This window comes from Zootoca vivipara, chromosome 13 (genome assembly GCF_963506605.1).
Source record: "Zootoca vivipara chromosome 13, rZooViv1.1, whole genome shotgun sequence".
NCBI classification, from domain to species: Eukaryota; Metazoa; Chordata; class Lepidosauria; order Squamata; family Lacertidae; genus Zootoca; species Zootoca vivipara.
The window spans coordinates 22,250,719-22,263,959 of record NC_083288.1 but is presented as its reverse complement, the minus strand read 5'-3'; the positions used below and the strand labels follow the sequence as shown (position 1 = coordinate 22,263,959).

General features: G+C 45.4%; 1 protein-coding gene across 5 annotated transcripts in view; it reads right to left on the bottom strand.

Annotated features, from left to right (window-relative positions):
• Nucleotides 1–13,241, bottom strand: part of MLLT6 (MLLT6, PHD finger containing) — a 99,773-nt gene that overhangs the window by 68,173 nt on the left and 18,359 nt on the right. For all 5 annotated transcript variants that reach the window (XM_035134403.2, XM_060281452.1, XM_035134401.2 and 2 more), the window contains exons 2-3: nucleotides 11,284–11,363; nucleotides 355–409 (exon numbers count right to left, since the gene is read on the bottom strand). In XM_035134403.2, coding sequence (XP_034990294.2) covers nucleotides 355–409; nucleotides 11,284–11,363 — 135 coding nt within the window. The remainder of the gene's footprint in view (nucleotides 1–354; nucleotides 410–11,283; nucleotides 11,364–13,241) is intronic.

Below are 13,241 nucleotides of genomic sequence, written 5' to 3'. Positions count from 1 at the left end.
GGTGGGAGTTCCAGGTTCCTTATCCCTCAGTCTCTCTGCCCCCGCACTCAGTCTAGGACAGTGTTTCTCAACCTTGGATCTCCAGGTGTTGTTGGACTACAACTCCCATCATCTGTTCCTGCTAGCTAGGGATGATGGGAGTTGTAGTTCAACAACATCTGGAGATCCAAGGTTGAGAAAGGCTGGTCCAGGAGAAACCTGCTACAGGTTCAGTTTTTGGAGCTTCACCAGGGACCTTAAATATGCACTAGCCATTAACCCAACGTTACCCAAAAGCAGGTGAGCATGCCCTCCTCAACTGAGTTCCTGTATAAATTCTGGGCTGTCTCTGCCACCTTACAATGGGATGCTCACCTCCATTATCAGTCCGCTTCAATGCTCCATCCTTGTGGGGACACAGCTCACACCTCTGAAAATTAAAGAGCAAGGTTAGGACTTCTATATACGGTAATAATGATAATACTTAAACATGTCTATAGAACACTCCAGATATTAGGCTACATACTAGGCTACATACACATCATCCATTTAAAGCACACACACCCAGAAAAAGAATTCTGGGAACTGAAGTTTACCTGTCACAGAGCTATGATTTCAAGCACCCCTAGCAAACAACAGTTCACAGGATTCTCTGCAGAGGTGCATGCTTTAAATGCACAGGTATGGTGTTTACATCGTTGTTACCCTTACAATAACCCTGTCAGGTAAGATAATATGACTGTCTCCCATATTGCAGTTGTTGTTGGGGGTGGGGGAAGAATGGCTTCTCTAAGGCTACCTTGTGAGATCATGGCAGAGCCTAGATTCAAACTGAAGGCATTCTTGTTCATAGATTGATTGATTGATTGATTTTGGCTATTACATAGGTATTTTCACTTGCATCAACCATGGCAATATGATGAACAATACAGGCAGTGCTGAGAAAACACACACACAATAAGACAGCTACAGAACAAGTGGAAAGAATTATAAAAATTCGGATGAAAGAACTATTAGCCATGCCTTTGTTTTTACACCTCCAGCTCAACTTTCCCTGAAAGTTCCCATTGCCATATCACTGAGCAAATGGGCTATCTCTAATGGAATAATTTATCATTAACTGACAACAACAGTAATGAAGTTGTATAAACCACCTCCAATTTTGTAAGCACCACACATATTTTCCCCGCAAAAAATTTCCCTGCCCACAGGCACATCACGTAACAGACATGATGCAAAAGGAAAAAAGGAAGAGTGGGCTCCTTTAACAGCTGATGGATTGGGTCAGGCTGCTCTTTCCCTTGGCATGATTTTTAATCTAAAAAAAGTCAGAAATCATTTGAGATGGTGGCAATGAGCCCACGTGCGATATGCTGATGCTGCGTGGCCTATACTGCAAAGGCTAAATCTCTGCATGTGGTATGTGAACTATGGAACAAGGTGGGTGGGGTTGGACTTTGGTTCCCTTTAGTTTCTATGGTTCTAGAATATCCAGTTTTGCCAGAGATACCTCCTGCTTCACACTATCCCACTGAAGTGGACTACAGTGGTGCCTCGCTTAACGAATGCCCTGCTTAACGAAATTTCCGCTTAACAAAAGGTTTTTTCTAGCGGAGGTTGCCTCGCTAGACGAATTTGTTTTACGAAAAATTCATCTAGCGAATGACGGTTTCCCATAGGAATGCATTGAAATTCAATTAATACGTTCCTATGGGCAAATTTTTTTTAAAAAAAAATTCAATGCATTCCTATGGGATTCGCTAGACGAATTTTTCGTTATAAGAAAAGACCCGTGGAACGAATTAAATTCGTCTAGCGAGGCACCACTGTACTGGCAAATTCTGCTGCCACAGCTGCTGTTCCCAACACAAACCCCTCTTGCCTGTCAACTGGGGAGTTAGAAAAAAATCGAACCTTAGCAGGGCAGATTTGGAACATAAGGCCACCAGTTGCTGACCCTCCATTCTATAATATAACAACACGGAATGCTTTCTAACACAACTAGGGAAGGAATTTTATCTTTTCCAATGCAAGCTTCACACGATCCACATCTCCTGGACTATTGTGCGGAACCTGTAGCTTTCTCACTTCCTGAATGTTCTGGTACAACTCTTGGTCGAAAAAAAGTATCAAAACACATTGAAAATATGTCTTTAAATATGCATTTATATGAGAATCTTCATATATATATATATATATATATATATATATATATATATATATATATATATATACCGTGTTTCTCATATTATAAGTCATGTCTTATATTAATTTTTTCCTGAAAAAAACACAGCATGGCTTATTTTCAAGGGATGTCTTAATTAAAAAATAAGTACCGGTACCGGTATCTGTACAGACGACAGACCTGCTCCCACCGGGTCTTCGCGCACGGCAGGCAGAGGCTGCAGCCGGGTCCTGGGGCTGCACGCGCGGCAGGCAGAAGCTGCAGCCGGGTCCTGGGGCTGCGCGCGCGGCAGGCAGAGGCTGCAGCCGGGTCCTGGGGCTGCGCGCGCGGCAGGCAGAGGCTGCAGCCGGGCCCTGGGGCTGCGCGCGCGGCAGGCAGAGGCTGCAGCCGGGTCCTGGGGCTGCGTGCGCGGCAGGCAGAAGCTGCAGCCGGGTCCTGGGGCTGCGCGCGCGGCAGGCAGAGGCTGCAGCCGGGTCCTGGGGCTGCGCGCGCTGCGCGCTGAGGCTGCAGCCGGGTCCCGGGTGTCCGCGCGCAAAGGCTACAGCCAGGTTCTGGGGCTGCATGCGCTGCGCGCTGAGGCTGCAGCCAGGTCTTGGGGGTTAACGCGGCAGCAGCAACCCTTCTTTGCCACAGACCTTCTTCCACCACCCAGTACGGCTTATTTTCGAGGTATGCCTTATATTTTTCCACCTCAGGAAAATCCTGCCATGCCTTATTTTGTAGGGATGCCTTAAAATATGAGAAACACGGTATATATATATATATATATATATATATATATATATATATATATATATATATATACTGTGTGTGTGTATATATATAACCGTAGCAAAGCAGGTTTACGGTTGAACATGTGCAGAAGCGACATGGATGGGAAATAGCCTGCATTAAAGGTGGTGATTGGTCCAGCTCCAAAGGTGGCTTCTGCGGAGATGTCTCTGTAGTACCTTTTCAATAGACTCCATTTCCCGCGTCACAGACTTTCCTGTCCAGAAGTTGCACTACACCCCTAAATTCAGATAACTCCTTGGTGCTCCATAGTATCAAGGTGGTATATTGACCTCTGGTTTATTCAAGTGGCTCAGCCTTAATGAAAGGGGACTGGCTTTACCCAAGTTAAAAAGTGGGGCACTCATTGAGCTATTACTCCCGGGGGGGGGGAATCTCCCCTATCCTTTGGACCTGATCCTGGTTGCAAGGTGTCTTTCTGAAATTGCACATGCAAACATATGCATAGTATCACACACCCACACCCAAAACAACCTACCCCACCAATACAACACAAGCTGGTTTCGGCGGGGGAGGGGGGAAAGTAACAGTGATGGGGGTGAGATGAGGAGGAAGAGGCTAGTGTCTCAAGATCTTTGGTGGGCTGCCTTTTGAGGGATGGAGGTCTAGGGATTCAGGCCTGCTATTGCAAAGGATGCACTCAGAACTCAGGGAGACAGAAGAAGAGCAGGCGGCAGGGGGTCTTAACATTGGGAAATTTGCACTTGAAAAGGTCCCTCCATCCCTTTTGGATCAAAGCACTTCTCCCACCACACTATTAGCGAAGCTCTGATCATTAGCAGGAAGGGTTAAACAGCTCTGCCAGCCAGCCGGCCCACCCACCCCTTGGAAGGCTTTAATATCCTTGCTGTAACATGACTGTTAAAGCCTTCACATGATCCCCCCCCAACTTCCCTCCCTCCCTTTCCCACGAGTTGCCCTCCAGCCAGTCCGTCTCAAAGGGCCAGCTAGACAATTCCTTTACAAAGCAAACAGAGCTTTAGCACTTCCTTCATCTAATGGAGCACAGCATCCCCGAGGGGGCTTTGGGAATGCAAGGAAGAATGAGAATGAGTGTGTAATTCCTAAAATGAGGAGCAGCTGGGACTCGGCCCATCTGGACATTTGGAAGCTGTTTAGTCTCAGACATTTGGGATCCAGCTGTGGTTATGCAGGGGCAAGCACTCTGCACATGCCCAGAGGCATTTGTGCATGTACAGTATTACAGCTCTTTATATTACACTGGCCAGGAATACAGGTGATGGTAGACTGAGCCCTAGCACAAATTGAGCTTCGGGCTCAGTTTGAATTAGTGCTTGGCCCCAGAAACTATTGCCAACACATAGCTCTGGAAGAAATGAATACATAGTCATTTGTGAGGCCATAACCACCTTATGGCTGGGGACTTGTGGAATGTGCAATCGCTGTGCCTCTAGGACAGGCATCCCCAAACTCGGCCCTCCAGATGTTTTGGGACTACAATTCCCATCATCCCTGACCACTGGACCTGTTAGCTAGGAAAGATGGGACTTGGAATCCCAAAACATCTGGAGGGCCGAGTTTGGGGATGCCTGCTCTAGGATTTTTTTTGGGGGGGTATATCCAAGCAGCTGTGGGGCTAGCACTACCTGTACTGTCTGCAATCCACCCCTTCCCTGGAAGAACCTGCAGAAATCTTTGTGGAAACAGATCTTCACAAGTTCAGCCTACATCTCCAATGCTCTCATCTTCAAAGGAGGCCAGGTGCCACTTCCTACTTTTAAAAGCTGGGGATGGGTACCCAAGTACAGAATCCCAGAATCCCAGCATCTTGTATCACTTGAGAATGGTGTGCTTGTTTTTAAAAACATTACTTTCCACACAGAGAATCTGCACAGGATTGACCCAAATCAAAGTAGTCCAGCAACTTAAAAATGGAAAAATTAAAAATTGAAGGTCAACATAAAGAGAACAGGGGATGTATCTAGGGTTGCCATACATCCGGAATTTCCCAGACATACAGTACCCAGAATACTGCTGTTGGAAGCTGTGTCTAGCTGGAAATCGGCAAAATGTCCAGGAAAATATGGGTGTATGACAACCCATGTTGGCAGTGCCATTTCTGGCAATTTTACTTTTAAAAAGCTCAAAAACCTACATTTTTACAACTTGGGCAAAAATAACAATAATCACTTTTTGAAATGGCAACCCTAGTATTGCTGTACGGAAGTATGCTAAGTGTCAGGTTATAAAAGAGGACACAAGGGTGTGTACAAGAACACATGCAAATCAGGGTTCACTATTTTTCTCTCCTAAAGCTCAAGCCTGGCTTTCTCCTGCTTTCACAAAGCATTTGACAAATGTATTGGCCAGCAAACTGAATGGCGATTCAGTACCATTTTGCCATTTGTGCCATGCTTCAGGAAAGCTGGCCGCCCTATTAAATTTTTTTAAGTGCCAGACAAGAAATTCCCTCTTACTGAATCAGACCACTATAGTCTATATTGACTATTCAGACAGGAATTTTCTCTGGCCCAATCTCAATATTCTGGGGATTGAACCCAGGATCTTCTTCATTAGCGATGTGGAACCTGTGCCCATCTATATGTTGTTGGGTTCCAGCATCCATAAGCCAGAGCCAGCATAGATGATGAATAGGGCAGATGGGAGATGTAGTCCAAAAACTACAGGTTCCCGATCTAAATGCAAAAACTTTCTATCTTGTGTATGTCTACTCAGAAGCTAAACTTAATGGGACTAACTGCATATCCCATCATACTTACTGAGGAGATAGTCCAACTGGTTCAGGAGAGATGTACAGTGGTCCCTCGACTTACGAACTTAATCCGTTCCGAATGCACATTCATAGGTCAAAAAGTTCAGAAGTCAAAATGCGGCTTCCCATAGGAAAAAAAAAATTATTCGGAAAAATTCGTAAGTCGAAAAAACCGCATTTAAAGTCGCCAACGGTTTCCGTTCGGATGTAGAAAAATTCGTAAGCGTGCAGCCGTTCGTAAGGCGAAACCTACGGATGTCGAGTAATCTGTAAGTCGAGGGACCACTGTATTAATAAATATGCATAGGACTATGCTGAAGGTCTTTTAATTCTTATTCACCCATAGTGCTGACCAGCTTGGCTGTGAATCCTGGAAGACCTGCTCCCTGCCTTGCATGCCTTTTCCCACCTGGCCTGGGAGGGTGGGACCATTTTGGTTGTCTCTTAGTGCAGACTCGGGTCATCAAACCTTAGCTTCCACAGCTTCTACCTACCATGAACCACAATAGGCAGCAACAGCAGCAGATATGTTCTGTGCTTATGATAACAACTTATTCTCTTGCTAATTGTGCTGCTTTAAATGTGCATTTTATATTTACTTGATCACTGCAGATGGTGACAACAGTCACAAAATTAAAAGACGCCTGCTTCTTGGGAGAAAAGCAATGACAAACCTAGACAGCATCTTAAAAAGCAGAGACATCACCTTGCCGACAAAGGTCCGTATAGTTAAAGCTATGGTTTTCCCAGTAGTGATGTATGGAAGTGAGAGCTGGACCATAAAGAAGCCTGATCGCCGAAGAATTGATGCTTTTGAATTATGGTGCTGGAGGAGACTCTTGAGAGTCCCATGGACTGCAAGAAGATCAAAAACCTATCCATTCTGGAGGAAATCAGCCCCAAGTGCTCACTGGAAGGACAGATCCTGTAGCTGAGGCTCCAATACTTTGGCTACCTCATGAGAAAAGAAGACTCCCTGGAAAAGACGCTGATGTTGGGAAAGATGGAGGGCACAAGTAATGTTTTCTTTTGAATTGTTTTAGGTAATTTTTGTGGTTGTTAACTTTGCTGTATTAAATGTGCATTTTGTAGTTGACCTTTATAATGTTTTCTTTTGAAATCTTTAAGGTAATATTTTAGTTTCTTGTTAGTTATGTTGCTTTGAAGGTATACTTTATATTTGACATTTTCTTCAGTAATGTTTCTTCAGGATTGTTTTATTTATTTGATGTTTAAATGTGTTATTAACCACTTTGAGATTTTTTCCCTTAAAAATATAAAGTGGTATAGAAATGAAAATAATAGTAATAACAATAACAATAATACTGATGGGCCTTGAACTTTGTTTTATAGCCATGGTTTTAGGCAAGAGTCCCAACTGTGCCATTTATTAAATAGGTAAAGGTAAAAGGGTTGGGAAAGATTGAGGGCACAAGGAGAAGGGGATGACAGAGGATGAGATGGTTGGACAGTGTTCTCGAAGCTACAAACATGAGTTTGACCAAACTGCGGGAGGCAGTGGAAGACAGGAGTGCCTGGCGTGCTCTGGTCCATGGGGTCACGAAGAGTCGGACACGACTAAACGACTAAACAACAACAACAAAAAGACCTCTGGATGGTTAAGTCCAGTAAAAGGCGACTATGGGGTTGCGGTGCTCATCTCGCTTTCAGGCTGAGGGAGCTGGTGTTTGTCCGTAGACAGCTTTCCAGGTCATGTGGCCAGCATGACTAAACCACTTCTGGTGCAATGGAAGACCATGACATAAACCAGAGTGCATGGAAATGCCATTTACCTTCCTGCCACAACAGTACAGTACCTATTTATTTATCTACTTGCACTGGCATGCTTTCAAACTGCTAGGTTAGCAGGAGCAGGGACCAAGCAACGGGAGCTCACTTGGTTGTGGGGATTTGAACCACCAACCATCCGATCGGCAAGCCCAAGAGGCTCAGTGGTTTAGACCACAGCGCCACCCACGTCCCTAAATCAGCGTTTCTCAACCGCTGTTCCGCGGCACACTAGTGTGCCGCGAGACGCTGGCTGGTGTGCCGCGACGTGCGGCGACGAGAAGGGCGATTTGCATTGTCATGTACACTACACTGACCCGCCGGAAAGGAAGCCGGCCGGGTCACGACGCGGGGCGAGCGCAGCTCTCAACAGCCACCACCACGGGAGGGTGGTTTTAGACAAACTTAAAGAAGCTGGCTGGATGAGCTCAACCTGAAACTTGCTGGCAGAGAAATCAGCGGCTTGTGAAGTCTTATTACAGGAGATTGCAACCAACACAGCAATTGGCAAGTGTTTCTTACAGTCATAATTATATAGTCAATATAGGGCGGCACAGAGTTAAATTTTTAAACTTTTTTAATGGTGGTGTGCCTCGTGATTTTTTTCCATGGAACAAGTGTGCCTTGGCCCAAAAAAGGTTGAGAAACACTGCCCTAAATGACATTATATTCAATCCCCCTCTTTAAAAGCAGTGGGGAAGCAGAATCCCTTTTTTAAATGCTGAAAAATTGCTTTGATGGGGAAGGAATATTGACATCACCCATTTCCAGCCAATCAACACAGCACTGCAAACACACAGCACTGATTTCCCGCAACCTCAGTCTAGGAAAGAATATGATACATCTAAAAAGAACATGTGGTTAGTGAACTTTTACAAAGGCTTAGTGCTTAAATTATGTACTTCTGTACCCACTCAAAGACATGAAAGCTTCTTAAGGGCTTTTTTTGTTTTGTTTTTAAGTAGAGAGAGAGAGAGAGAGCACTTTGATAATGAATCAAGCTTTGCAAGAACATCAGAAGTGATTACACATAATGTCAGCTTTTTTACACAAATCTATGTACATCAGATCTAGCATGTGCAAACACTATTAAAAACTCTCTCTATAAGCTAGGCATGCTAGCATCCCCACTGAAAAGAATGCAGTAAGCTAGAGGCACCAAATAACAGCTACATAGTTTAATGAAGCAAAAAAGAGAGAGAGACCCCCAACAACTGCAGGAAAAGACTCTCAGGTGGATTGCTCTTGCATTAATCCTGAGCCACACACTCTGTTCCTCCACCCAATGTATGTTTAATCAAAATCCCTCCAGGGCACCTTATCATTTAACTAACGCTTCACCCCCCCAAAAAAAATAAAAAAAAATAAAAAATCTCATCAACAATGGTGTGTGGATCACGTTACTTAGTCATGTGACAAGCAGCAGATGGAACCAATTTTTATTTACTCAGAAGAAATCCGAGCCACAGGATGCCTTGTCCGTGTGCATCTGTTCCTTCCAAGCTCGGTTGCTCCCCCTTGCAAGGCTCCACTGAACTGGGGGAAATGGGAAGTCACCCAAGCAAATATAACAAACAGAGCAGTCTTATTTTCACCCTTCCAAACAGGTGAAAGTTATGCCCACTCTGCCACAATAGCTCAGGGCTCATCTCATTCACACTTCCGCTTGTCTCGTGTCTAGAAAGCAGGCGTCTGCGGGGAATTATTTCGCTTACACTGTGTTTTTGAGAAACGAGTCGGCACAGTTTTGCCCCACTACTTTCCCCTGGAAAACTCACTCTCTGGCGCTAAATGAGAGCAAACGTCAACCTGGAGAATACCTGACTGACATTTACTCTGATTCAGACGGTTTTCCCACTGGGAGCCTTTCTGCCAGAATTGGGGGGAAACAGCGTCTCAAATTCCTAGCAGAGGGCATCAAACTTCAAGGTGTCAGCTGAGGTTGCCATTTCAGTGTGCATAAACATCGTCTTTATATAGTTTAGTCACTAGGTGGCACTGGACTTAGTTGTAGCCAGGTGGAGTCAGGTGTTTCTTATCAAAGAATCATAGAGTTGGAAGGGACCATGAAGGTCAGGCATCCCCAAACTTCAGCCCTCCAGCTGTTTTGGACTACAATTCCCATCTTCCCCAACCACTGGTCCTGTTAGCTAGGGATCATGGGAGTTGTAGGCCCAAACATCTGGAGGGCCACAGTTTTGGGATGCCTGATGAAGGCATAGCTGCCAAGTTTTCCCTTTTCTCGCGAGGAAGCCTATTCAGCATAAGGGAAAATCCCTTTAAAAAAGGGATAACTTGGCAGCTATGGATGAAGGTCATCTACTCCAATCCCTTTGCAATGCAGGGATCTTTTGCCCGGTGTGGGGCACGAACCCACAACCCTGAGATTAAGAGCCTCCTGCTCTACCGACTAAACTATCCCTTCTCGGTGTTATAAGGATTTCGAAAACTGGAACCCAAATAACCTTGATTTGTAAATGGGTTGGTTGCCCTTGTGGGCTGTTCTGTTTTTCTTTAAGGGAGACAATAAAGTTCTTATCTAGCTTCCTGACTTTGGTGTTCTTCAACCTTAGGTCCCCAGGTGTGAAGAGACTAAAACTCCCATCATCCCCTGCCAGTGTGGTCAATGGCTTAGGCAGCAGTGGCTGCCACCAAAACTGATGGGGTAGAGCAGGCATAGGCAAACTTCAGTCCTCCAAATGTTTGGGACTATAATTCCCATCATCCCTAGCTAACAGGACCAGTGGTCAGGGATGGTGGGAACTGTAGTCTCATACATCTGGAGGGCCGGAGTTTGCCTATGCCTGGGGTAGAGTGTAGGGACCCTAAACAGCAGATGGAGCCAGTGCTCAGGTCAGGTAAAGCCATCATCTCCCCTGCTCTCCTCCCTAACAGGACAACACCAAGATTAAGGAGAATTAAGCTGGTCTGCTCAGCCTCCTATGGCAGTGGATACAGCTGCCACCTGGTTTTTTTAAAAGTCCTGTGCCACTCCTGTGTCTTTAATATCCATTTCATTTGGGGAAATCAAAGCTTTGCATCTCTCCGTGCTGTGAAAAGCTTGCTACCTACTCATGTACGCAGATCAAAGCCACAAGAGCAAAAGCCAATGGGAAAAGTTGGCAACTCTAAGGGTGGGAGGGACATTATTGCGGATATGCAAAATTAAATGACCAAAGGGGGGAAAAGGAAAGACCATTTGTCCCCCTTTAAAAACACAGCTATGATGTAGTGAAATAAGCAGAATGAAAGGCAAGAGGTGGGAGGGGGCGCCCTGAATTTTGGCCTCACACAGGGCACCGCTGAAATTTTAAACACCCCCTAGCACATTCTGTATAAAGTCATGGTTTTTTTATTATTATTTTTTAAGAATAATAGCTACTCAGCTACTATTCTCTAGCTACTCAATGTATAGAGCTAGAGAGAAAATGAGAAATATAGGTGCTCCTGCAATACAGGGGGTCACATGAGGTAATAAATAAATACAGACAGGGAGTGCTACTTCTGTGCCCACCTCAGATAGTGACCCCAGAACCAGGTCTGCATAGGTGCGGAGAAAATGGCAAATTATCTAGGCACCAGTGCCAACCATTTAGGTGCCTAGTGCTCACTGGCCTTGAGCCTCCACCTTCAGAGGCAATCTACCTCCACGTTCCAGATGACAGCATAAGCAGGCTGCTGCCTTCATGTTCTGTTTCTGTGAGCTTCGCAGATGCACCTTGCTGATCACTGTCGGGAACAGGATGCTGGGCTAAATGGAACTTGGGCCTGACCCAACACAGGGCAATTCTTCTGACATACTCACCACCCTGGCGGCTCTTTCTTGGGATTCACATTTTCGACAAAACCACGGTCCAGTGGGAACCTGAACAATTCCATAGCACGCTGTGAGGGAAGAGGAAAATTCAAAGAGTGAAATGTACGGGTATGTACTGTGTATATGTTTAGAAGCTCCCATTCCAGCTGCACATCTGGGCTGGTCCCCTTCAACACAACCCTCCCCTCCCCTTATTAAGAGGCTCGGCTGGACTTCTCAAACCTCATGCTGTAGGCCTGCACAACTTGTGATGCACTGAGCCAAACATATCCAGCTCCATAGAAGACAGCTCAGTAAACCTTCTGTTTTTTGTGGCCTGCCCACACCACAAAACAGGAGGTTTTCAAGCAGTTGGCAGGCCACAACTTGAGCTAGTGGCTCCATTCAGCCTGGTAGCTTCATAAGCTGTGCAGGCCTACCAGGCTGCAAATCTGCCAACTCTCCCTGCTTTGGTAGGAGCACTCTGCAAAGCTAAGCTTCGTAGAGAACATAGTTGCCTGCCTTTCCCTTTGTTATGAGTAGTGTTTCCAAAAAGTTATTGTCAATTAAGGCAAATTGAGAGCAGACCTGAGCTTGCTAGATCAAAGCAATGTATCCCTTCCCCTCAAAAAATAACCATATAAATTCTACCCCTCAGTGAGTCCACGGTTTCTTGACAACCTGCATCTTAAAAAGGCAGCTCAGCTCTAAGGTCCTACAACCAGACTTTAGATTTGAGCTCTATAGTTGTAGCAAGGTAGGGTTAGAAGTACACTGCCCCATTGATTTGCCTGCCTAAGTTTTAAGACCTTCCATCTGAAGAATAAAATCTGCTTCTTTTAGGGACGTTTCTGTCCGTTAAGTGATCCTGTGGGGGGAAGACTCTTTGAACCTGGCACAGTGCTTAAAAAGGTAAGAGGTAACATAAAAGTATCTGAACTTAAAAGCAGCTGCTCCCACTCAGCTTAAATTTACTGACCTTAACCATTCAGAAACAATTTGGCAACAGGTTTTAGAACACAAGTTTCCCAAACTTGGGTCTCTCCAGCTGTTGTTGGACTACAACTCCCATCATCCCTGGCTCAGCAGTCAGGGATGATGGGAACTGTAGTCCCAAAACAGCTGGAGACCCAAGTTTGGGAAATCCTGTCTTAGAAGTATCTTGGTTAGGAAGGAATTTGCTAGTCATCTCCTTGAAGCCCTACCTGGAAACATAGAATCATAGAGTTGGAAGAGACCACAATGGCCATCCAGTCCAACCCCCTGCCAAGCAGGAAACACCAAAGCATTCTTGACATATGCCTGTCAAGCCTCTGCTTAAAGACCTCCAAAGAAGGAGACTCCACCACACTCCTTGGTAGCAAAACATGACAACCCTTGACCAGGCGGGGAGGGCTAAATGGGAGATGCCACGGATTTGCTTAGAAATGTGGAAGAATAGTTCAATTTTGTGCACCCTTTCCTGTGAGTAAATTAGACTGAGGAGGCAGGCATAGGGTGGCACTATGAATCTGTTACACTGCCTTGAGACTTGGGACCAAGTAGAGCTGGCCTAAGGCTGCAATCCCACACCCCAGCTGTCCCCTAAAACATCTGTCACCCCTGACCACGGGCCACATTTGTAGGTTGCTTTCGGATTATTACTGCTTTCATGCAGGATTAAATAACACGCCAGCAAATTCAGACTGCGCAGATTCCTGCATTGCAGGGGGTTGGACTAGAGGACCCTTTGGGGTCCCTTTCAACCCTACAATTCTATAAATCAGAGTTGCTTGCAAAATCTCACATAACAAACCTGCTTCCCCAAGAGATCAGAGTTTTCAACTGACAGGGGAAATGATCTGGAAAGTGCGGGGGTAACGCTTGCTTCGATGCAACGTCACCCAACCTTCCCGCAAACACATCGAAATGAATGCTCAATAAGTAGCCAATCTCATCTTAATCTCCCTGCAGGCAAATCAGGATGT